The 27144-nt window shown below is 36.0% G+C and overlaps 1 protein-coding gene and 2 long non-coding RNA genes across 5 annotated transcripts in view; 2 read left to right on the top strand and 1 right to left on the bottom strand.

Annotated features, from left to right (window-relative positions):
* Positions 1-7229, top strand: part of LOC125247958 — a 49069-nt gene extending 41840 nt beyond the window's left edge. Inside the window, exon 4 of the long non-coding RNA XR_007180206.1 lies at positions 7109-7229. This is a non-coding gene — a long non-coding RNA (uncharacterized LOC125247958). The remainder of the gene's footprint in view (positions 1-7108) is intronic.
* The window catches only part of dusp8a (dual specificity phosphatase 8a), a 70539-nt gene that overhangs the window by 31977 nt on the left and 11418 nt on the right, over positions 1-27144 (bottom strand). For 2 of the 3 annotated variants that reach the window (XM_048159507.1, XM_048159506.1), the window contains 2 exons: positions 19771-20126; positions 7172-7310 (listed from right to left, as the gene is read on the bottom strand). In XM_048159507.1, the coding sequence (XP_048015464.1) occupies positions 7172-7310; positions 19771-20001 (370 nt within the window). In that variant the 5' untranslated portion in view covers positions 20002-20126. The remainder of the gene's footprint in view (positions 1-7171; positions 7311-19770; positions 20127-27144) is intronic. The other variant, XM_048159508.1, reaches the window with a different exon arrangement.
* The window catches only part of LOC125247959, a 44872-nt gene continuing 24973 nt past the window's right edge, over positions 7246-27144 (top strand). The window contains exon 1 of the long non-coding RNA XR_007180207.1: positions 7246-7379. This is a non-coding gene — a long non-coding RNA (uncharacterized LOC125247959). The remainder of the gene's footprint in view (positions 7380-27144) is intronic.

Below are 27144 nucleotides of genomic sequence, written 5' to 3'. Positions count from 1 at the left end.
TCACAGTCAAAAAAGAAAAGAAAGACAGAACAAAAACAACAAACTACTGGACACCCAACAAGAACAGAATAGACGCCTGCATTGACACGCAACTCTGACACGCAAAGACATTGCTCATAACTTCTGGAGAGAAATAGCGCCATCAGTGGACAAGGATGAAAATTACTATGCTGAGCACCTGTGTTCATGCATGTTATTAAATGGAGTACACTAGATGGGCCCTATTTTAACAATCTAAGCGCATGGTCTGCTCGCCCGGCGCATGGTCTGCTCGCCCGGCGCATGGTCTAAAAGGGTTGTCCCTATTCTCGTGTTTTTTGGGCCCAAAGTGCGATAAACCAATCACAGTCTCCTCTTCCATTCCTTTTAAAAGCCAGTTGCGCTCGTGCCATGACGTATTCGCAGAATTTGCAAGCAGAAAAACTGAATGCTTCTCTAGTGAGGAAACGGACCTGCTCATCCGCGAGGTTAAAGCGCACAAGCAGACCATCTATGGGACAAGCCGGATTCCACCAATGCATTTTCATCTTTATGCACACAATAATAATCTTTTACATTGTTATCTTTTTATTTTTAATATTTGCCATGTTTGAGTGCTACTGCACATCCCTGTGTGTGTAATAAGCAGAATGTATGCAAGTTGTGCAGCCGCCTATAGGTGCATATTACTAACGCACTCTTTATATAACAAAAAAATATTGTGCCATTGACTTTAGACCAGGTTTCAGTTGGTCAATGGTGCAGCCTATTTCACTTGCCTCAAAATAGCAACACGGCAACAATGCACCTGAACACACCTCATTTTAAGCACGCCCAGGGGTGCACAAATGGGTTTGCTATTTAAACAACGTGGCGCAGGACGTGAAAATGATAACTGCGTCAGGCTGAAACTAGCAAAAAACACTTGCGTCATGCATAGGGCCCGATAAGGTTATGTGTTTGGCTGTACGGACTCACTAAACATTTGCATTAAAAATTAAGTATAATTTGGACTTTAAAGTGCACAAGAATCTTGACTAAGGCTCACAGTTGATTCCAGTAGAATCTGATATTAGCATGTTGCTAAGTTTTTATATATTTATAATATAAAAGTATGTGCTAAATGTGCTAAATGAAAACAAGTCCTTAAAAAATGTAGATCACGTGAAACGCACATCTGAAGTTCATATAAATACAGGTACTCAACTAAAATAACTTCAAGAGATAATTCAGAATGCCACATTTGTAGTTAAAATTACTATTAGGTTATCTTTGAGAGCAACAGAAGACACACAAAAGCTTTTATCCCTGCAAGTACTGGACTGAATACATCCAGAAGCGTTACATCATCTCCTCTAGAGCTGTCCTTTAATGTTTATCAAAGGCTGTCTAGATCCATTTGTCAACCATATTGTCTTAATATGGTCTTAATAAAATAATGACGTCTTCTTTCCTGGCCTCATTTACACAGAGTAACACAAAACTATTTTCAGAGTCTGAAAATGATAATGCAAGCATAAATCTTGAAAAATAGTTCATATTTCATGTACCTAGCAGCAATATACCTGCAATTTTTGCAGTAGTTGATCAACAGTGAGTAGTTAATAGTGATGTTTGCCTTAGCAAACACCACTAATAAGTGCATTCCATGCTGTAATGAGTCTTATATTAATATCCATCAACTTATTTTTAGCGGAGGAATGCGTTTTTAAAAAAATGAAGGTTGTGCTGTCTCAGACTCTCAGCTTCAGTGATAACCGTGTTAAGTTTCTATGTCATGTGTGACATTTCTAATTTAAGGTTGCAGAAGCTTACTGAAAAACACTAAATGTGACTCAAGGAAGTCTTAAGCTTTAAAAGTGACAGACGCTTCAGCACAAGCAGCCACATAATCGAAGATGTGCAGAAGTGGTGAAATCCTGACTGAAATAAATTTGAGCTTCTTTTCACTGCTGACATATTTGGATCAAGCAGCTTAGTAATAAGCGAGAAAGATAGAGAAAAAAAGAAAAAAGAAACATGAGCTTCACGCAGAAAACTGCCAACTGTGAGGGTTTCTACAGACTCATCAGTTTGAGAGACAAACTTTGCTGTGACGGTTGCTATTAACCAAAAGAAATAATTATAGGAAGTGTGCAAAGAAGAAAATGAAGGGGGAAAAGACTGTATTTTTCTGATGTAAAGTGTTTACTTAAGGTTTGCTTTGCATATGGCAGTTAACAGTCATGCCTTTGGCAACTAGCAGCTCCTTTGTGAATTATGACATCATAATTTGATTGACAGCAGGAGATTCCTGTCAGACGAGTGCATAGCAGCTGCGGAAACATTTAGAATTACAACCTTTAATCTATTCCTCAGAAGTTTGCAGACAATGATGGGCATTTGAGTAATTTTGTCTATAATCTAACATGGGAAAAAAAAAAAAAAAAAAATTATATTTATTTATTTATTTAATTTATTTAATTGCTGCAGTGTGATGTATTTTTTGTAGGCCAACCTGGAAGTTAGCAGTAATTCTGGTTTCCTTTGTCTGGTTTCCTTTGCTCTGTGACCAAGAGAAGTTTATGATTCTTACACGTTTTGTTTTGATCTTCACAAATGAACACAACTTTTAAAATGAAGTTGAATAAAAATAAAGTATTCAACTTCGCCACATTTATTTTTTCACCAAAATTACAAAGTACTTTGACAAAGGTGCCGACACAGCAATAGGGCGAGCTGAAACTTTTCAAACTACTGTGATGGAGCCCTCTGCGCTTCAGCCAATAACAGACAGGTCTGACTCGGGTGCAGAACCAATCAAAACTTCCAGTTAAGTTGAGGGGCAGGGTGTTCAAACCACACTTTGACATTCAATTGCTGGCTCTCGCGTTTTGAATCAGTATCGCTAAAGTTTCAATATTTTAGTAAATGTAAGTGAGCTATGCTCACATTCTGATTTTAAATTGTAATTTTGGCAGCTCCTGAAATGGGTCATACCATTTATATTCCCATCGTAAATCGAAAACTCGGGGTCTCATACAAGGATGCAGTCATTGCATGGACGGAGCAAGAACAATGTAAGTGTCTAAAATGCTTGTCCACAGTTCAGTTGAATGGTAAAGCTTGCCCTCTTTAACAATACAGTTAAACTAAATGTACAAAGCTGAAATAACCTCAACATTAGTGAAATAAGATCGCGTGATTTGTCTGTCAATCAGATGCACGTAAAAGTGCCATTCTTTACTATAGCAACAGTGGGGTCCTGGCACATTTTCATTAGAATGAAAAAAAAAAAGCATTTTATTTAACATGTTAACCCGCACCCCATTTTATTTTTATTGCCACTTTTCTATTCATACTGTTTTAATCCCTAATTTCTTTGATAGGCCCACTCACTTACCCTTCTTTGCTTTTGCCTTTTAAACATTTACATGATCTTACATGGACTTATTTTTCAAAATTAGTATAAAACATTTGCTCTTGGCAACAGGGATAGCTAGTACATTTGCTTAGCATAGTGTCGAACACGACAATTTATTAGATTAATATCATGTTCTGCTCCAAATCAGTCATGTTTGAAATAACTACTGGCTTCCAGTATGACTAAAATGGAAAAATTACATGAGAATGTTTAGTGCTCCATATTGCTTACATCACCTCCTTTTGTGTAAAAATAGAAAAATAATACTAAAGTACTATGTAACGTAGTAACTTGAGTGGTTTTTCAGCAAACTACTTATTTAATCTTACTTGAGTTGTAATTTTTCAGTACTTCTTGTACTCAAGTAAATTGTTTCTTAAAGGAATACTCCACTTTTTTTGAAAATAGGCTCATTTTCCAACTCCCCTAGAATTTACCGTTTTCGAATCCATTCAACCGATCTCCGGGTCTGGCGGTACCACTTTAGCATAGCTTAGCATAGTTCATTGAATCTGATTAGACCGTTAGCATCTCGCTCAAAAATGACCAAAGAGTTTTGATATTTTTCCTATTTAAAACTTGACTCTTCTGTAGTTACATTGTGTACCAAGAAAGACGGAAAATGAAAAGTTGCGATTTTCTAGGCTGATATGGCTAGGAACTATACTCTTAATAAGATAATAATCAAGGAACTTTGCTGCCGTTCCATGGGTGCAGCAAGCGCAATGATATTACAAAATGGCTGTGACCCCCTGCTTGCACAGGGAGCGTGCCTTGCAACCATGGAGACATTTGTGAGAGGCGCTGCGTAATGTCATTGCGCCTGCTGCACCCATGGTATGGCAGCAAAGTTCCTCGATTATTACGCTGGAATGAGAGTATAGTTCCTAGCCATATCGGCCTAGAAAATCGCAACTTTTCATTTTCCGTCGGTCTTAGTACATGATGCAACTACAGAAGAGTCAAGTTTTAAATAGGACAAATTTTGAAACCCTTTGGTCATTTTTGAGCGAGATGCTAACGGTCTAATCAGATTCAATGAACTATGCTAAGCTCAGTGATGGGAATAACGGCGTTATAAATTACTAACGCCGTTACTTTTTTCAGTAACGAGTAATCAAACGAATGACTTTTTCTCCCGTTACAACGCCGTTACCGTTACCGTTACTGACAAAAAAATGCCTCGTTACTATAATTGAGCTCACTGAAGCGGTTTTCATCCGAGTAGGCTCTCTCTCAGCCATAGGACCTGCAAAGTTTTTTTCTCTGGTGTGTGCTGCGGTTAGTCATACACAAATATAATTTTAAACTGATAATAATGTACGATGCGCTGTGTGTGTGTCTGTCAGAGCATGCGCGCGAAGCGCGAGCTCAAACCAGAATACCCTTTTTGATGCTTGATCGAAAATATGTGAAATGAGTTTTTTTCTAGTCGACTAGTAGTTGTTCATTTAAACTATTAGTTAACTAATCACATTTATATTAATTTAATTTCTTAAATACTGGAGAGAATAAACCATAATAAGGAGCGTTTACATAATATAGGCTATATAGCACTCAAAGGCAAGCATAATTGCCATAAAGAACCGGCAAAAGTAATGATTATGAATGTGACAAAAACAGTAAGGAGACATTTGAATTGTTTATTAATAAAGTAATGTTTTCTGAATCAGTGTCGGCTGCAAAGATGAAGTTGACATTGCTGATTCTCATTGCTGATCATCTGCTCATATGGACGCGCCTAGAGAGATAACGCACATTTCATTCGGATTAGGCTACGTAATCAGAGTAGCCTCTTTCTTTTCGTTTTTAATTACTTCATTTTCGTTAAAGTAGATATTTCAAGCATTCTATAGATATATTTCTCATGTCTGCGAGGCAAGCAGCCTCTGAGTTTCGGTTCATTTAGCCTATAAGACGCGCTCCAGTTCACGCGCCAGTGATCGCGCCCGCGCCTCCATGTCATGATTTTATTGTCTGCTATATTTGCTTGTTATATATTAAATCAAAGCAATTGGTTGATGAAACATTGATTCAAATTAAGATACAATTTTTACAAAACGAAATTCACTTTAAAGAAAGGCTTTGTACAAAGCAAAACTTAATGAAGTGGACAAAATCATATCTGACCCACTCCATGTCTCCCGATATATTTGCGCATCTTATGATGCATCTTACTCATGCTGTTCACTTTTCATAATCGAATAAATGGATTTAAAACATAACATAGGACTATTTAAACATAAATATGAAACTACGTTTTCTTTAATGGCTACCAACACAGTACAGAGAAATTTCATGTCGTGAGCCAGAGCGGATCACGAGTCAGGAGTCGCATCAAGAATAATTTATTCTTAGACTTAAATGTAATATTTGGGGCATTCAATTTATTTGGCATATTTTTTTTTTTTTTTAAAGTAACGCAATAGTTACTTTCCCTGGTAATTAATTACTTTTATAATGATGTAACTCAGTTACTAACTCCGTTACTATTTGTGAGAAGTAACTAGTAACTATAACTAATTACTTTTTTAAAGTAACATGCCCAACACTGGCTAAGCTAGCCTAAAAGTGGTACCGCCAGACCCAGAGATCGGCTGAATGGATTCAAAAATGGTAAAACTCAACTGTTTACCTCTATAGGGGAGTTGGAAAATGAGTTTCAAAAAAAGTGGAGTGTTCCTTTAAGTAGCAATACTTTTACTCAAGTAAATTTTTTAGTACGCTTTCCACCACTGCTAGTGAGTAGATTTGTTTTCTTGTTTGGTGTGATGACGTTTAATGTTGCCGACAACCTCTGTAGTCCCATTTAGTAAATCACAAGCGGGTATTACTAATGTATTTTATGTTGTAGAATAAAACATGAAAATATCTTGTGTTCACCACAGACCTTATTTCAGGCATTTAACCAAAAAAAAAAAAACATTGAATTCAGGACGATGGAACCGGAAGTGCTAAAATGCGAACTTGTTTCTTGCTTTTGGCCAACAAATATATGTCACCCCTGCAAATACTCTATAATAACTACTAATTAAATTACCAATATGCATTATTAAAGCATAAAATTTATAAAAGTAAGTAAATAAATAAAGTTGACCCAATTGAAAAAAAAAATAAAAATACTATGGAAGTCAATGGGGCCTATCAACCGTTTGGTTACCAACATTCTTCAAAGTATCTTCTTTTGTGTTCAACAGAAGAAAGAAATTCATACAGGTTTGGAACAACTTGAGGATGAGAAAATGAGGACAGAATTTTTCATTTTTGGGTTAACTATCCCTTTAACAACAGTGGTAAAAGAGAGATTTAGGTGAGTTTCAGTAGGAAATTATATTTTGTTGATGCCTACGGCAAGAAACAACCCAAAGGAAGCTCAATTTGCAAAGCCTGAATGTGTTTTTACTAGCCAACTACATGGTGCAAAACGAGCACTCGACCAGTCGAGTGTCCGCATTCCTTAAATGATGACATAACAAAAATGTCTGTCAGCACACAACATAAATCATCAAGGCCTCTGATGATTCATTTGCACAGACAAAAAAAAAAAAAACCTCTCAGACAAGACAGAGCCGAAAGGGAAATTAAAAGAGAGAGAGAGACAGAAACGTGTAAAGTAAATGTGAGGGAATGACAGCATAAAGCAGGAGTGTGTTTGAGAATCAGTGATGTAAGAATCGCCATCTGCTGGTATAAATCAGAACCAACACGCTCCAATCTCTCCTGCAGATCAGACCTCAACTGCTGACCAGTTTCCTAGCTTAAGTATCAGGAAATGGTGATGTCCTGTACCTGTAAGCAGAGACACCCTGTGGAAGGTGCCGTCCAGCTTGCTCAGGAGGATGTGAACGAAGCTGTCTTTGGAAAGCTGACCGGCGTCCTTGGTGCTCTGATCGTACACCACCACCTCCTGTCTGCGGCCCAGGTCGACCTTGAGTGCACAAATACACACAGGAACACATCAGGAAGATGTCATAGATAGAAGCTGCAATGCAAACAGGTATGCGACTATTTTCACAATATAGCAAGGCTGCTATGATGACATAGCAAATGTAACATAAAAAAAAAGCTAAAAAGCATATTAATGAAACATAAATTAATATAATCAGATACAACAATAACATATAAAGTGAATGTTGTGAAAATTGTTTAATAAACGTATTAACACTATATTAATATATACATACACAAAATTAGACAATAATAAATAAAATGGGATGTGTAATTAGAAAAATAATAATATATTAGAAAATATTAACTATTTACAATATTTGATATTCATTATTTATAATATTTACAAGAATCTGTGAATATATACTATAAAACACAATATATTATTTTAATATAAACACACACACACACATATATATATATATATATATATATATATATATATATGAGGGTTATTAAACATTTATGTTAATTGAAATAAAGCAATCATTAATATGTACACCCCCAAAAAATCAATTATAAATATAAGTTGAATAACTTAAACTAAACGAAACTTAGAAATGTTGCCCTGGCAATAAACTGAAATAAGTTTAAGTTGAAGCACTAAAAATATTAACTGGAAATAAATAAAACTGAAATAAGAATAAATTAAACCTAAATAGTAATATTAAAAACAAATAAAAACTAATTTTGTTTCCTTGTTTTGTTGACAAAATGAAACTAAAATTAAGATGAAAACAAAAAATACAAAAATAAAAGCTAATTCAAAACTAAAATAAAACATACATACATATTATATATATATATACACACACACATGCATGTGTGTTTATTTATATATACATAATAATTATATATAGTACATTACAATATTACATAATACATAAAAACTTTTATTTTGGATGCGATTAATCGTTTGAGAGCACTTTTGATATTCACCATTTAGAATATTTACTGTAGCAATGCTAAGGATTGTAAATGTATATTATAATTATACAATATTTTATATAAAGAATTAATATTAATATGTTTGTTTAGATATAAACAGTACATTATAGTACTATAAACAATATATTTAAATGTATATTACTATATGTTGATAATATTTATAAGGCTGTTAGGTTGTGGAACTGACAATATAATAATACAATATATTATATATAAATTATTATTATTAAAATAAATATTAATGTGTTTGTTTGTATGTATGAGCGATATACTTTAAATATAAGCAATATACTGTTAATATATCAGACAATTTATTGTGGAACAGACACAAGGGGGAGACAGCATTTTGGCCAGATGTGCATGTTTAATGGTCGATTAATCAAATCGCTCAATCTCTGTTCTATGACAGTGATTATTAAAGTGCATTTTTAAGAAATAGCTTTATAATGTGCATTGTTATGGAACACACAAACATGCAAGAATCAAGAGCAAAGGTGTGGTATCATTATATTCCTGCTCCAAATGCAAATCTTTTGTAGAAAATCACGCATTTTGCACAAAAAGTGTCGGCTGCGAGGCTTTAGCACATGCACCAGTGCCTTATACCTGAATCAGAGTGCATGCACTTTGTGATGCGCTTATGTGTGTGCGTTTGCGATGCAGCAGGAGCGTGAAGCTGTGTGTGGCTGCACGCGAGCCCGGCTGTCTCAATGTTGTCAGGCAGTTTTTAATCACATGACCATCAGCCAGAGCCGCTGCAGAATGACTCACTACAATACTGGAGCACTACTGGAGAAAACAGAAAGAGAGGAGGGGAGACAGAACGAGGGCAGTGACAGAGGAAGAAGATGAGGAAAGATGGAGGAGCAAAAAAAAAGAAGGGATGAGAAGAGAAAAGTCATGCAGGAAGCGAAAACACAGACAATATTGATGATTATTAGGATGGGTGTGTAGCAAAAACTGCATTGGTTATATTGGTCACCACTCCATTGTGATTTCCAATGACTATAGTCAAAAAAAGCAATAAAATAAGCCAAATATGACTTGTGTTCCTCTACGGAAAATGAAGAAATTTTGAAGTTTTCCATCCATTTGCATGAACAGGGAATGAAGCTTTAAAGCCCTCAAAAGAATCATAATGTGGCCCATAAAAACTTAAATTTTGGTAATCACTGAAAATCATCCATTGAAGCACTCCTTAGCGAGTTCGCTAGAAATGTAGTGATTAGCGGTGCACCATAAAGAGACAGAAATACAAGTTTATTTATCTGAAAGCCAAAACCGACAATAAAGTTTTAGTAATTAAAATTAGGTAATCGAACTCCTTGGGCCCTATCATCAAGGTCAATGTGACGCCAGGCACGACGCAAGTGTTTTTTGCTAGTTTCAGCCCAACGCAGTTATCATTCTCACGTCCAGCGCCCACGTCGTTTAAATAGCAAATGCATTTGTGCCCATCTGTTCGCCCATGGGTGTGCTGGTCTGAAAACGAAATGTGTTCAGGTGCATTGTTGGCGTGTTGCTATTTTGAGGTAACTGAAAATGACTGCACCATTGACCAACAAAAACTGGTCTAAAGGTCAATGGCGCAGTATTTATTTATTTATTTTTTGGTTATTTAAAGAGCGCATTAGTAATATGCGGGTGCACATCGCACATACACTCTGCTTATTACTCACAGGGACATGCACCAGCACACAAACATGCCAAATATTAAAAATAAAAGGTCATTGCATGTATCAGAATTACCTATTTGCAGTAATGACGAAAGAAAATTATCGTGGCAATACACACATATTTAAAGGTGCCCTAGAATCAAAAATTGAATTTACCTCGGCATAGTTGAATGACAAGAGTTCAGTACATGGAAAGACATACAGTGAGTCTCAAACTCCATTGTTTCCTCCTTCTTATGTAAATCTCATTTGTTTAAAAGACCTCTGAAAAACAGGCGAATCTCAACAGAACACCGACTGTTATGTAACAGTCGGGATCATTAATATGTACGCCCCCAATATTTGCATATGCCAGCCCATGTTTAAGGCATTAGACAAGGGCAGCCAGTATTAACGTCTGGATGTGCACAGCTGAATCATCAGACTAGGTAAGCAAGCAAGAACAATAGCGAAAAATGGCAGATGGAGCAATAATAACTGACATGATCCATGATTACATGATATTTTTTGTGATATTTGTAAATTGTCTTTCTAAATGTTTTGTTAGCATGTTGCTAATGTACTGTTAAATGTGGTTAAAGTTACCATCGTTTATTACTATATTCATGGAGACAAGAGAGCCGTCGCTATTTTCATTTTTAAACACTTGCAGTCTGTATAATTCATAAACACAATTTCATTCTTTATAAATCTCTCCAACAGTGTAGCATTAGCCGTTAGCCACGGAGCACAGCCTCAAACTCATTCAGAATCAAATGTAAACATCCAAATAAATACTGTACTCACATGATCCGAAGCATGCATGCAGCATGCATGACGAACATTTTGTAAAGATCCATTTGAGGGTTATATTAGCTGTGTGAACTTTGTTTATGCACTGTATTATAGTCGAGAGCTCGGGGGGCAGGGAGCGCGAGAATTAAAGGGGCCGCAGCCTGAATCGGTGCATAGTTAATGATGCCCCAAAATAGGCAGTTAAAAAAATTAATTAAACAAAAAAAATCTATGGGGTATTTTGAGCTGAAACTTCACAGACACATTCAGGGGACACCTCAGACTTATATTACATCTTGTGAAAGAACGTTCTAGGGCACCTTTAAACTGACTCATCAGGTTGAGGGTGTCTATATTCCACCATGTAAATAGCAATCCGCCATGGTACAAGCACATCTGGCTTTTAAAGGGAATGGGAGATGACACTTTTTCCATCGATAAACTAACAAAAGTGGATTCAGACATGCCCAAATGTGCTTAGATTGTTAAAATAGAGTCCATTATGCGGTTCATTGTGTCGTGTTCTCAAGTGATAAATGAAACCAGTCAAAGTTCCTCGTCAGTGAGCTGCCTTTTGATAAATTTTACATCTTGCTACTGTGGCATAATTTTTGGTCACGGTAAAGTGATCAAAGTCCTAATTAAACGTCATGGTTCTGGTAGAGATGTCTGATTTGTGAATGAATCATTCTGTCGAGTTGGGTCATCACACCAAGAACGATAACTATAAAGATAACTATAATGATAACTAGCATTCACACCAATAGACAATAAAGTCTGTTGGATTCTGGCTGGCTGTCAATTTTTTTATCATTTATTAGCCAGAAAAGTGATTCCAATGACATAATTTCTCTGTGTTGTTACCATTATAGTTGTGGTATGGACTTCGCTATTCTCAGAGAATTACAACAATTACCTTGGTGTGAATAGGCCTTTAGCTACTAAAAAACAGTTGACCTCTACATAATAATAATAAAAAAACACCAGGTCAGAGGTCAGATCATACTTAACCTGGCTTTTATTATAAACAGCACTGACCTGATTTTAAAAGTTTACCACGTCAACGGACTTCAGTCAGTTCTATCTACGTTGTCATATTTCCTTTTGTGCACGTCAAAATGAGTTTTGGACTTCACAGCACAATATATTGATCATTTAATTCATATCTGTAACACAACCAGTGAACCAAGGTGTATCTAAAAGTTAGTAAGAAGGTGAGAAGGTGTGTGTAAGAAAACGAAAGTCGGTGTGTTTACACTACAACACCATCAACTTGGCAGTGCGCCTAAAAGGTGATGTCACCTGCCAAAGGTCGGACTCGAGTGGAAGATTACCATGTATTCCCTGCCAGGCGAACTCGGCTGACTGAGAAAGTTAAATAATAGCACCTTAGTCCTGGTTTTAATGGGCCTGGAATACGTTTACACCTATCGTTCTTCATTTACCTTGACCGATTATGCAAGTAAAGCTTAGTTGTTAGATAAGGTATTAAACTGAGGCTATTGATTGACAGGAGATAGTGAGAAACTAGGCCTAAGCCTCCCTCTTCATCATCCTGCCCGTCTCCCATAAGCCCCTCCTGCTTCTGTACAAGGTGTTCCACCTTAATTGGATGAAAGCTAAATCCAGACGTGACATCATCACCTGGGGATTATGGTCTCTCAGAAGCATGGCTTCCCGTGAAGGCCTGCTGAAGCCTGGGTCACCTACAAGGCAAACACGAATGTTGCCACATTTACACATATGACTTTGTTGTCAACTGGGTTTTTTACTAATAAGTCCTTCTGGTCAACATCAAAATGATGGGCATATTATTAATTGATGTCCAGTTTTCACAAAAAAAAAAAAAAAAAAAAATTCTATCTAATTTTGTGTAAAACTTTGTAATTTGTGGGTAAAACATCTCACAGGTCAACAGAAAAAAGATTTCACAGCTCATATTTCACACTAAAAAAGTAAGGTCAACTCGAGTGCACTGATATTCATTTGCAGTGTGCTGAATATTGTTTGTCCAAAGGCCTTAATAATAGTAAAAAAAACAAAGATATGACATCCAAAGTATGTAAGGTAGTACAACTAGATCTCTTTTATTGAATCCAAAAGGTTTTAATTATATTTTGCTACATATAAAGGTATTTTAAAGATTTTGAAGGGTCAAAAGGTCATTCGGTTTAACCGTCCAAAGGCCAATACAGCCATTTTCATTCATGATTAAAATATCTAAAAATGTATTAAATGTATGTATATATATATTTTTTTTTTTTTTTTTTTTTTCTGGCATGATTTTATAACATCATATATCAACATAGTGCAAAATGGTATTATAATTATAAGAAAGAATGTCCGGAAAAAATGAATTTCATTGATGTCATTCAGAGTAACCAATATAAAGGGACCATTTTGGATCAAGTCATGCGGTCAATATCATGTGACAGGATGTGACATCATTCAGACACCTACAAAGGACCACATGATCATGAAGCAAAGTAACTAACTCTCTTTTAACTATCTGAAAAATTCATGTTTTCACTTTCTCATACGCATGTCCCGAAACATCACGTCATTCGGTACAACCGCTATAAAACATTGAAAACGTAATATTTTAAAAACTTAAACTAAATTTAAAATGTTTGATTGCCCTTTTGCTAGCTAGCTAGATATCAGCCTGTTAGCATTGTTTGAAAAAAAACGTCATTTGGTATAACCAAAAGTGTCATTCAGTAAAACTGAAATTTTGGTTAAACCAAATGACAAAAGCAGTGTTAATTGATTATAAAAAACACATAATCTCATTGTTAACACTTAATAAAACATCCTTATCAATGACCCATGTATAATGTATATTTATTATTTTAGGCAATCCATAAAATGTACTGCATTATGTATAATATCGATCATTTTAATTATTAATTATTTTGTAAAATAAACGGATAATGTGTTTTATAATGTATAATTGTTATTTATTAATTAAGAAAATAAATATAATGTATAGTATGTATTATTTTATGTATTTATTATTTTTATGCAATATTTCACTCAGATAAGATTGATAAGATAAGACTGGAACTGTAATACATATTTTGAAAATTATTCAACACAATGCAAATAGTATAGAGTACATACTGCATACTGAAGGAATATTAAATATACTATGGTAATATGCTATTACAAACATAGTCAGAGACACCTTGAAAATCCCATCAGATAGTGCTGTGGGGTTGTAATTAGGTCCCCACTTATTACTAACCCAAGCAATAGAGAGGTTCAGTAATAGTTAGGTGTCACCCAGAAAGATGAACATGTCAAATAGCTACATTTTCCAAGAGCCACAGGATGTTCCCAAGGTCACTGCAAAGATCTGTAACACATTTAGATCATTTGCATGCTGTCATATCAGCAGAATTTAAAAAATGGCACGTTCAATTACTATTTATATCACCTGTCCGGGGCCTATGTGGATACATATATCTTGGGACCATTGACCAGTGTCATTCAGTTCTCGTCTGGCTCATTTGTTATAATTTAACTTGTTGACAAGTATGTCCTCTGTCCTTTTACACGTTCAGTCGATGCATCAGGACATAGTCAACAATGTTGGAGTCCATTTTCACATGAAAATATATGTGTAGGAGGAAGCTACAGTACAGGAAGCTGTGATTTCAGACATTGCATATATTTGAGCATACATATTGCTCAAGTCAAGTCACATTTATGTATATAGCGTTTTATACAATACAGATAGATTCAAAGCAGCTTCACATTAATAAACAGAAAAATAACAGCGTTAATGTTGTAAGATTAATCAATTATGAAAAATTCTATTTCAGCTGTAAAGCAGTTCTTCATTAGTTAATAGTGTAATTGCATAGCTCAGTTTATTTAAAATCAGTTAAATAATTGTGTCAATGCTTCAAAGTCAATTAGGAAGCAAGTTCAATTCAGCTATAAGCTGCTCTACAGAAGGCATTAGTGTCATTATTTAGCTCAGGACAGTGTTGATGAAATAAGTGTCAATATTGCAAAGTTATATTGCCATTATCCAGCTCAATTACATTGATGAAGGAACCCATGCCTCCTTGGTGCTAGAATATCATAGGGACTTAGGAGTGGGCTCATTAAGGGGTTTTCGCACTGGAGGAACCTTTTCATAGTTCCTAGAACTATTGGCTGAAGTACCCGGATTTAGCCATGTTCGCACCGCAAGAACTAGGAACTATTTTAGTTTTAGGAACTCCTTTTGGGGGAACTAAATTAGCTCTTACTTCAGAGTAGGTTCTAAACCAGCACTACTGGAACTATCAGTGACGTAAGTGTACTTTGATTGGTCAAACACGTCAAACACCAGCACTCGGCATTTTTAAAAAGCTGTGTAAACATTTACTTCACAAACATGGAAAACAGCGTTAACGGCATTTAGCCTACCAGTTGTCTGCAGTGCTATGTTCGTTTTTCTGCCTCGGCAATACTAAAAGTTGTCATAGAAGATTTCGTCTCTTAGCCCCACTTTTTACTCTTTTAGTCGCGTAGATTATACGCTTACATCCATCTCTGTTATCACGAAACCCACGACACACAACAAACACAGCTCTGATCACGACATCCTCCATTCCTCATTTGTAAATGCCGCACTTAAAGGATTAGTTCACTTTCAAATTAAAATTCGTATTATTTACTCACCCCCATGTCATCCAAGATGTCCATGTCCTTCTTTCTTCAGTTGAAAAGAAATTAAGGTTTTTGATGAAAACATTCCAGGATTATTCTCCATATAGTGGACTTGAATGGATCCCAAACGGTTGAAGATCAAAATTACAGTTTCAGTGCAGCTTCAAAGCATTCTACATGATCCCAGGTCTTATCTAGAGAAACCATCGCTCATTTTCTAAAAAAAAATTTAAAATTATATACGTTTTAACCAAAAATGCTCATCTTGAACCAGCTCTCTTCTTCTTCTCTATTTGAATTCCAGCAGTGTAGACGCTGCTAAGTGTAATACTGCCCACCACAGGTCAAATTTTGAACTAAATTGTCATGTACAGTATGCTAGTGCAAGTATATAACAATTAGTTCAAACTTTGACCTGTGGAGGGCAGTAATACACTTAGCAGCGTCTACACTGCTGGAATTCAAATAGAGAAGAAGAAGAGAGCTGGTTCAAGATGAGCATTTTTGGTTAAAACGTATATAATTTTAAATTTTTTTTTAGAAAATGAGCGATGGTTTCTCTAGATAAGACCTGGGATCATGTAGAATGCTTTGAAGCTGCACTGAAACTGTAATTTTGACCTTCAACCATTTGGGCTCCATTGAAGTCCACTATATGGAGAAAAATCCTGGATTGTTTTCATCAAAAACCTTAAAGGTGCTCTAAGTGATGTCACGCATTTTTAGGCCAAAACATTTTTTGTCACATACAGCAAACATCTCCTCACTATCCGCTAGCTGCCTGTCCCCTGAAAACACTGTAAAAAAACGCGGTCTCTGTAGTCGCCACAAGCTCTGAAAACGGCAATAAAAACAAACTGGTGCAGCCTGGACCACAAAACATAATAAACACGCTCCAGCCAATAACCGACAAGAATGATTTTAAATGCGCGTTCATGACTGTTTCAGGAAGCACGGAGGGGAGGGGGAGGAGGAGGAGGGAGGGTCTAGCTAGCCTCTGTTTTGTTTGACAACACTTCGAACGTCAACAGGAAGTTACTCCACCCAGGATCACTTAGAGCTTTAATTTTTTTTTCGACTGAAGAAAGAAAGACATGAACATCTTGGATGACATGGGGGTGAGTAAATTTTAATGTGAGAGTGAACTAATCCTTTAAAGAAGCTGCTGTCGGCAGATTCAAAGTTCATATTCCCGGTGCGAATGCAACCAGGTACATGACCCGGGGGAGAAATTAGTTCCCGGGGAACTATCCTACTGGCTAGTTCCTATAACTGAGTTCCTAGAACTATTCGGTGCAAAAGCCCCTTTTGTTTTAGCCATTACCCAGAACAACTTAGCAGCCCCCTCAGACAATCCTAGAACTGTTCTGCCAACAACTCGCATCAGCCTATTAACATGGCAGTGAGTTTTGCATGGAAAAACATCATTGTTGTTTCTGTTCGAAAATAGAAAAATGTATTTGTTTCTACATTTTTGAAAAGGTGATGTTCTACAAAGAGTAGATGATAAAGGCCTGGATAATAACCTTCCTTTCTTAGGCCATTGTTCAATCTGTACATCCTTCAGATCTGCCTATTCGGCTGTCTTCGCTCTGGGCGACCACATAGCCATCTGTCAGTACCAGCTCAATGGAACATTCAGCAGCACAGATTACCATAAGCCAAGACTGTTCATGGCTGCAAAGGAAGGCCTGCTTCTGTACCATTGCACTCTATCTACTGCACTTAACACTGACCCATTTACAATGCAGGCCAGGCAATTGGTGCATATGGTGCCTTCCGCTGATGTAATCTGAAATGGGCCGAACACAGAGCCATGGGGGACCTCGGGCATTATCTCAGTGTGGATGTGTGCTACCCATCCATTAATACCCTCTTTCACTTCCTTCCTTTATTCGCACTCACAATGGACCACACTGGTGGCCTTTGGTTGCGGTGATGTCGTTACTTTCAGCTCACACATTGATGCCACAACTTCTGGCAATGGCAGCTGTCCAAAGCAGTGGGGAGGATGAAGGGGGTAGGGTTTTGTCTGGATCCTGCGCTAGTCAAGTAGACGATTTGCACGTGCTTAGCTAGCGCTCTGTCAGTGGCCACACTAAAGATTATGATGTCATGCTCATCCAATAACAAAGAGTTTCCTGAATTCGTCCCCCTATCCCACCTCCCCCCATTACACCCAGATAGCTCCAGCTTTATCCAGGACTTGCATTAATCACAAGTGTTATCCTCTTTACTGAGGGAGATAATAAAAGCCACACAGCCTCTAGGCTCGGCTATGGAAAGAAATGGGGAATGCAGCGAAAGAGAGACCCAAGAAAACAGTACCACTCTGTTAAGTTCAGATGGAACTGGTTTTGGCCAGCAGATCCGAATCAAAGTGCCCATTTTTTGGGAAGCAAATAGCACACAAAGGCCCAGAGCTGACATGCTCAGTGCCAGCACTGTACTAAAACATATGAAACATATTTGAAGAAGTAACCATAATATCAAGAGGTGCCAAATAGTTAAATCGTACAATGACATACTGTGACATAAATGAGTTTAAAACACATTTGCCAAATTCTTAGAAACATACTTTTTGTATTCATGTTGGTTTCATGAACCAAATGTTTAAATTTAATGACTCTAAAAAAGTCATGTGGAGTAACCATAAAGTAAAACTTGTACTTTGAAATCTTAATTATTATTTTCAAAAACGTTTATATGTAAACATTAATTTGTATTATATGTTTCAAGGCATATAATTTCTTGTTTCGTTTTCTGCATGATTCTTTGCTAAAATATTGTAGTTGTTGTTTTTTTAAAGAAATATTAATAGAAGATTATGCCAAGCTACTTAATATTGATATCTTTTTAAGAATTTCATTCTTTTAATGAGGCTTCTTTTCTTCATTATTATATCAGGACAGTTGTATCACCCTGACATTTCTCACTTTATGCCACCCAAAAAATCCATCCATCCATCCATCCATCCATCCATCCATCCATCCATCCATCCATCCATCCATTTAACCACCCATCCATCCACCCATTTAACCACCCACCCATCCATCCATCCATCCATCCATTTAACCACCCATCTATCCATCCATCCACCCATCCATTTAACCACCCATCCATCCATCCATTCGCTTACTTCCTACAGGGGTTGCAGGGATGCTGGAACCTATCCCAGCATCCTAAGCCATGGACGGGGAACACCCTGGACGAATGTTCAGTCCATCACAGGGACATTCATACTCTCATTTACACATTCAGACAATTTAGTCTTCAATTCCACCCCAAAACTATCAAAATGAATTAAAATTCTGAAATGAAAAACGTGCTTATCATAAAAGAGCTGTATTCAAGTCAATGTAAATTGTGAATTGTGTAAATTAATAGATGGGACAAAAAAATGGCATCTAAAAATAGAGTTGAAATGGGTTACAAAGAGCTTGCAAACCTTCTAATTGCAAGCCAAACTGGAAAAGCACAAGATGGACTGCATGCATGACAGGTTGGTCACATGAATATGAGGAAATGACAAAACTGATTTCATGAACCAGCAATCAAAAAGGCAAGCTATGCCCTCAAAAACAGGGTGTTGTCTGAGACCATGTCTTTGCTTTCAGTGTTCATCATTGGTGTGACTTAAAATTATTCCGCATTCTCTATGCGGCATAATTTTTTCGGAAAGCGAGGTGAGCAATAGAGGCGGATCAGTTTTCACCATTGACCTCATCAGCAATGGCACAGAGTTTTACGTGACATCTGTCGGTGGTTGGATTTCCCCCTAAGAGTTCTGTCAGTTTCACAGAGTGCCTAAAAATATAAAGACTTGGCATGCCAGTCGGGCGGGAAAAATGATGTCATATTCGATGTAGAAGTCATGGAAAACTCAAGTCTCCAATTTCAGAGCCTCTGATAACCAATAAACCTATAGTGGTCCTCCAAATTTAGAAATGAGCAAGCTGGGAAGATCAAGGGTACAGTATCTGCTAGCCAGAAAACATCAAGACTCCAGATTTGTGTTTTCTCCAACATTTTCTTCAAACTGACTATTGACTACTACAGCTAATTACAAAATCATTTTACATAAGGAAGTGTCAAATACTATACGTGCATATGAATTCGACTGCAGATGTTGCAAGTTGGCGCCAAAAGCAGGGACTCTTTAATGGGTGTTCACAAGTAAACATTAGTTCATTATAATATTGTGAAGCGACATGGTTGTGAAGTCCACACAAAACTAACAGCATTGTTAACTGAACCTTTCAAAGGCTCACAGCTGTCCGCGTAAAGACATCAACCACCTTTGGATGCCACTCATATTTCCCCAATTTCTCGATTACGTAAACTACCCACACATTCTCTCAAACACACACTTGATACCTTGACCTTTCCGTTGGGTTGAAGGAGCTCGGTAACTGACACCTTGTCCTGCTGAAGCCTCCTCTTGACCAGTTTGGAACAGCAGACGTTGACGGCACCGTGCACATGCGAGGCGTTGTACTCCGAGAAAGTCCGACTGTCGATGACCAGCAATCGCCCGGCTCCACGCTGGAGCAGACCCGCCAGGCGCTTGATATCCATGGCGCTGCGACGGCTCTTCTCCCCCGCCATGGAGGTACCAGAAGCCCTCTCTGGATGAAGGTCGCTCACAACGACAACCAAGGCAGAGGCGGTGGATCAGTGATAATAAAATCACTGACACGGGTCACAAAGAGACATCAAGGTGCGCATGGTGTCTGAGGAAAAACAAAAGCAACAGTTTTTTATTTTTTATTGTTTTATTTCAGAAAGCACATTGCCAACAATCATAAATGGGCAAGGTGCATCTTGTTTAGTCTTTTCGTCACATAGTTAGTGTCGCTGTTTCTTGTAAGGAAAAACTAAACAAGATAAAAACAAGTTTGTTCCTGCTAGTTCTTCTTTTCAGCAAATGTGCAAACCTGTCAGAGTCAAGACTGAACGGTGAATGTAAATAAAACGCGTCAAAAACATCTTTAGACCCAAGCAACAAGTTAAAGTTTGATATCATTTATTGTTGGGTATCATTTATCATTTTGATATTATTTATCATTTATTGTTGGACTATTTTAAGGAAACACTCTGAAAATAGGCTCATTTTCCAACTCTCCTAGAGTTAAACAGTTGAGTTTTACCGTTTTTGAATCCATTCAGCCGATCTCCGTGTCTGGCGGTACCACTTTTAGCATAGCTTAGCATAGTTCATTGAATCTGATTAGACCGTTAGCATCTTGCTCAAAAATGACCAAAGAGTTTCGATATTTTTCCTATTTAAAACTTGACTCTTCTGTAGTTACACTGTGTACTAAGACGGGCGGAAAATGAAAAGTTGCGATTTTCTAGGCCGATATGGCTAGGAACTATACTCTCATTGTGGCGTAATAATCAAGGAACTTTGAAGGGGTCACAGGCGGTGCTTAATATCATTGCGCCTGCTGCACCCATGGTACGGCAGCAAAGTTCCTTGATTATTACGCTGGAATGAGAGTATAGTTCCTAGCCATATCGGCCTAGAAAATCGCAACTTTTCATTTTCCGCCCGTCTTAGTACACAGTGTAACTACAGAAGAGTCAAGTTTTAAATAGGAAAAATATCGAAACTCTTTGGTCATTTTTGAGCAAGATGCTAACGGTCTAATCAGATTCAATGAACTATGCTAAGCTATGCTAAAAGTGGTACCGCCAGACCCGGAGATCGGCTGAATGGATTCGAAAACGGTAAAACTCAACTGTTTAACTCTAGGGAAGTTGGAAAATGAGTCTATTTTCAAAAAAGTGGAGTGTTCCTTTAACTACTATATTTTAACAAAACTAAGATACCACTTTATTTTATAGTGTCCTTGTTACATGTTACATGTACTTACAATAAATTATGCATAATTGCGTGTATGCAACTAACCATTAACCTAACCCTAACCCTATTAGTATATGTTGTTAATTAATATTACTCAGTACTTAAATGTGTAATGAAACTGTAATAAGGATACCTTAAAATACCCAAAAGTGCTTCACTGATAATTAATATTTGAAAATCTTTTATCCGCCAAATCAAAATCATGTGGTACAACCAACATGCAGAAAATAAAACATAAATTAGTCTCATCAATCAATCTCATCAATTAGTCTCTTAAAATATCATATTATATGACCTTGTACTACTCCCCAAATCAATGATATCACAAGTTCACAAGTAAACATTAGTTCATTTTTATATTGTGAAGCGACATGGCTGTGAAGTCCACACAAAACTAGCAACCTTTCAAAGGCTCACAGCTGTCCGTGTATAGACATCAACCACCAAAAAAGTCAATTAATATCAATCAATCAATTTTGTCAATTAATAATGCATGATTTGTAATTTTTACATACTTTTTACCTTAAAAATTAAAAAAAAAAAAAAAAATGGTTTCCCAACCATTCGTGAATGTGGACTAAGACAATATCACCACTAAAAAGACGTTTGAGTCTACTTTAAAGTCCAGCTACAAAGTCAAAATAAAACACACCAAAAGAAGAATTATGTAACTTGCATGTCATGCGACCATTAACCAATATCAGAGAACCGTTAACATGCAAATGTGTCGTTAAATGATTGAAATATGAAATTAAAATCTCAGAGCGGTACTTATTTTAGGTGTTAGGGGTAAATATTTTAGGTGTTAGGGGTTCGGCCGACGAAAACTTTTTGGAACCCCATTGTTAGTTCTTGTTATGTAATGAAGTTAACTAATGCTAACAAATGAAACCTTAAAAGTGTTACAAAAGTTTTTCAGAACAATATAAAACTAACATGAATACAAAGAGTAGAGTTCTTTAACCTCTATTGCTCTTTAAACATTTTTTTCCTTGCCTTTGACCCTGTGATGTTCTGTCAGACTGCAATTCATAGGAAAGTATGAACTCGATTCTTAGCATTAGCACAAGGGACGCTATAACATGCATTAGAGTAAACTAACATAAACTTCTACTAGATTTACTAGACTTCAGATTCATCTACAGTCAGGTTTCTCTTTCAGACTACTGTCATAGCTACGCAACAGTGGAAATAGAAGCTTACTTAGCAGGTTAATTTAATTGACGTGTTAATAGCTAGCAGTCTGAATAATAAAGCATCCAGATTAATGGCACAAACGTTTAAAGCTAACTTTATTGCTTCCTTGGGTATTGAGGTTTGTTACCACCACAATAGTGCAAAAACACATGTTAAGTCTGCACAATGATACAGCGTAATTGCAATTCATTGGTCAAGCATTCACGTCTGCATTTGCGTATGTTTCTGGCCTTAACGACACTAATGAAACAGGAACCACCTGCGTTAGGGCAAACTAAGCTCTGGGAGTATGAAAGCCAGCTGCAGCCCAAGCAACATCTGCTGTCACACTAAAATCTTCAATAAATTCATCAAGTGCCCCCTCTCATTTATCGCCAGTGATAATAACACCTATTCTTAACTGTCCAACAGTTTTCAAACAAAAGGACAAATGCACATATAGACCTCAAATGCTAAAATATGAAGTAGAAAGTTACTTAAAAAGTATTGTAAACACATCTGCTGTGATAATAAATACAGTTCAATAATTAATTTACCATAGCACAAATGCCATAGTCACCGTTTATTTACCTTTTAATGCCATGTTAGCATGAAAGGCTTTATTCATTTATTCATTAAAATAATAAAAAATAATAAAATATACAGTAAAATTCTACTAGTAACCATTTACAATCCTTCAGTTTAGTATTTGTTAGAAAGGTGATGCTGTTAAATTGTAAGAAATGTAATAGGTAATGTTTAGGTAATGTTAAAACATGGGTCAATGATGTGATGGGTCTTTTTTTTTTTTATGTCCAAAGGTCTTAAAGGTGCCCTAGAATTGAAAATTAAATTTCCCTTGGCATAGTTGAATAATAAGAGTTCTGTACATGGAAATGAAAAACCATGAGCCTCAAACACCATTGTTTCCTCCTTCATATGTAAAACTCACGCGTGAAAAACACCACGGAAAAACAGGCGAATCTCAACATAACACCAACTGTGATGCAGCAGTCGGGATAATGAATATGTACGCCCCCAATTTTGGCATATACCAGCCGTTCAGACATTCTACAGGTATTGTGAAGCATGCAAGCAAGGACAATAGCGAAAATGGCAGATGGATCGATAATAACTGTTCATGATCCATGATATCATGATATATTTAGTGATATTTGTAAATTGTCTTTCTAAATGTTTTGTTAGCATGTTGCTAATGTACTGTTAAATGTGGTTAAAGTTAACATCGTTTCTTACTGTATTTACAGAAACCAGAGCCATGTCTTTATTTTCATTTTTAACCCGAAAACGCTTGTAGTCTGTATAATTCATAAACGCATCTGCATTCTTATCGAGTAGCTTTAGCCACGTTAGCCGTGCAGCACTATCAAACTCATTCAGAATCAAATGTTAGCAAACATCCACAAAATACATGACATAACTATGTGATCTGATATGCTGCATCACCAACAGTTTGTAATGATCCATTTTGTGAACTTCAGTATTGTTTATGCAATGTTTAATAGAGTCGTGAGCTTGGGGGCGGGGAACACGAGCATTTAAAGGTGTACACACCCCAAATCAGAGCATTTTTAATTCCACCCCAAAATAGGCAGTTAAAACGTGGTATATAATAAAAAAAATCTATGGGGTATGAAACTTCACAGACACATTCTGGGGACACCTTAGACTTACATCTTGCAAAATGATAATAAAAAACAAAGATATGACATCTAAAGTATGTGAGGTAGTACAACTAGATCTCTTTTATTGAATCCAAAAGCTTTTAATTATATTTTGCTACATATAAAGGTATTTTAAAGATTTTGAAGTGTCAAAAGGTCATTTGGTTTAAGAGTCCAAAGTAGGGCTGCACAGCGATTAATCGCGATTAATCGTTTGCAAAATAAAAGTCTGTGTTTACGTAATAAATGTGTGTGTTCTGTGTATAATAATTATGTATATATAAATACACACACACACACGTATAAATTTAAGAAATATATGCATGTACAAATATATATATTTCAATATATTTTATATTATATATAAATATAAATATTTTATATATAAATATAACATTTTTCTTATATAAACATGGATGTGTGTGTATTTATATATACATAATTATTATACACAGAACACACACATTTATTACGTAAACACAGACTTTTATTTTGCAAACGATTAATCACGATTAATCGTTGTGCAGCCCTAGTCCAAAGGCCAATACAGCCATTTCATTTGTGATTAAAACATCTTAAAATCTAATAAATGTATATATTTTTTATTCTGGCATGATTTTATAACATCATATATCAAAAAAGTGCAAAATGGTATTAAAATTATGTGTAGTAGTCATTGCTTTGTTATGAGAAAGAATGTCCAGAAAAATGTATTTCATTGATGCTAGTTAGATATCAGCCTATTAGCACTGTTTGAAAATATCGTCATTCGGTATAACCAAAAGTGTCATTAGGTAAAAGCAAAATTTTGGTTAAACCGAATGACTTTTTTTGGTGACAAATTTTGTCCATCTTGTAAAAAAATGACAAAAGCAGTGTCAATTGATTATAAAAACCACATAATCTCATTGTTAACACTTAATAAAACTTCAAAATTAATTATATCTCTATTAGTTTTTTTTTTTACACTTTTAAAAACATTATTCATCAATGACCCAGATACATTCAATCATTCATTAGCAATAAATTATTATATTTTAGTTTGTGACTAAAATGGTCCAAATTTTAAAAAAAAAGATAAATATCCTTCATTTTAAAATATTCATTCACTGTATTATACAAGACAGCAGTCATTACTACACTTATATATAATATTTAAAATATTTATATCAAATTATGAGCAAAATAACTATATTATGATAAAGTTATCATAGTTTTACTGTATGTATTATATGGTATATTGAGTAAATCTATGATTACCAACAAACTAATGTGGCCATAATGAAGCTGTAGGTTCATAAAATTATGTTTTCCTTTCACAGTAATATTTTATGAATGGCAAAACTGATTCTATCTCAGCAAATCTTTATCGGAAATATGCGATACATTACATACTGACCCTGTTTATATTACAGCCAGAGAGGATGTGACGTTAGGAAACTGAACCAATACAGATTATGTAACAAGACTGGAAAAATGTGCCATTTATAGCCACGGCTGCAAGGATCACATTTAGTCTTTTCAATAATCCTGTTATTGCAGAGGCATATTTAACCTAAATATTCCACTTGGCAGACTGAAAGCGGTTTTATATATTCAATGTACGTGCATCTGTGTTGGAGGAAGGCATCTGTGAGGGAGGGAGAGGAATTGTTTATGACTGTGTATGAGTGGGGTGAAGAGTTGATCAGGCCTGAAAGAGCAGGAACTGCTTGAGTATGCAATGACCTTCTGAATGCTTCAATCTCCAAACCGCTCACTCGTTTACATTATGCAGAGCAAAAGACTAAACCGAGCGCCAGTCGAGGATGAGGGAAAGATTCAATTGCAGCAGCAACACTGCAGTGGGATCATATAATCTTATGAATAGAAAGCCATAACTTTCTTGCAGTAAAACCTACAGCCCAGTTTAGCTGAGAAAAAAAGTTGTGGTCGCAACCCATACAACACTTTACCATGGTTACCATAGTTACTGTTATGTAACTGTTTTATTCTAAAAGGAAAGTTGACCCAAATATTCTGTCATCATTTATTCACCCTCATGCCATTAGCTATGTTTCCATCCACCTATTTTTTAAATTTTGAGATATTGCATAAAAATTTCTGGATAGAAATGCCAAGACGTGCAAAAATTCTAAAAATAAGCATTAAAAAAAAGATGAAAGATAGAGGTAGATTTTTTTTTTTAAACCGATGTGCATAAACTACAATGGAAACACATTCACCAAATAAATCCCTCAATGAGCAACAAAAAAACACTCATGTGACTTTGCCTCAACAGAGGAGATAATTGGATAACTGGACTGTGGACCAATCGCATTGCACAGAATCTCAAATGTTAGTTTGGTCATTCTGAAATGCCTGAGCTAAATTCTCTCATTTCTCTCATATAATTACTAGGGGTGTAACGGTACACTAAACTGACGGTTCGGTACGGGTTTGGTACAGCAGAGGTGAGAAAACATAAAATTTGAACAAATTGTGTCATTGTCTTTAAATGAATGCAACTAATGCTGTAAACTACATAGGAAGCCCTTTCTGCACATTACTATCATTTTAAAGATTAACAGCTGAGCCCAAACTATTAGCCTAAATCCAGTTGCCATTTAATTTTAAATATAATAAATCAACACTCAAATAACAAATTGTATGCAAAATTGTAAACTGCACATAAGGCAGTTTTTGCATTAACGTCTAAATCTAATTATAAAATTTTGTTTTTACTTAAATTTGTTGATAAATTTGATTATTTACACAGTGATTGTCATTGTAGATTTATTTAAACATACATAAAAAAAAAAAAAAAAATCAAGACATCACTAACAGGTTAAGTAAAATATAATGAATATATAGGCTAATATAGTGCATATATTTAGTGAAAGAGATCATTTCTCTGGCAAACTAACATGCTGTGGAGACTGAATGACTTGCCTGAGGTAAATGTGATGCTACGTGACATACTGTTTACAAGCTGTTTTATTGATGTCTTTCCACCGTTGAAACACTGATTGAGCGATTACG

The sequence above is a fragment of the Megalobrama amblycephala genome, linkage group LG15 (assembly GCF_018812025.1).
Source record: "Megalobrama amblycephala isolate DHTTF-2021 linkage group LG15, ASM1881202v1, whole genome shotgun sequence".
Classification (NCBI taxonomy): Eukaryota; Metazoa; Chordata; class Actinopteri; order Cypriniformes; family Xenocyprididae; genus Megalobrama; species Megalobrama amblycephala.
This window is presented reverse-complemented; position numbering and strand designations above follow the sequence as displayed.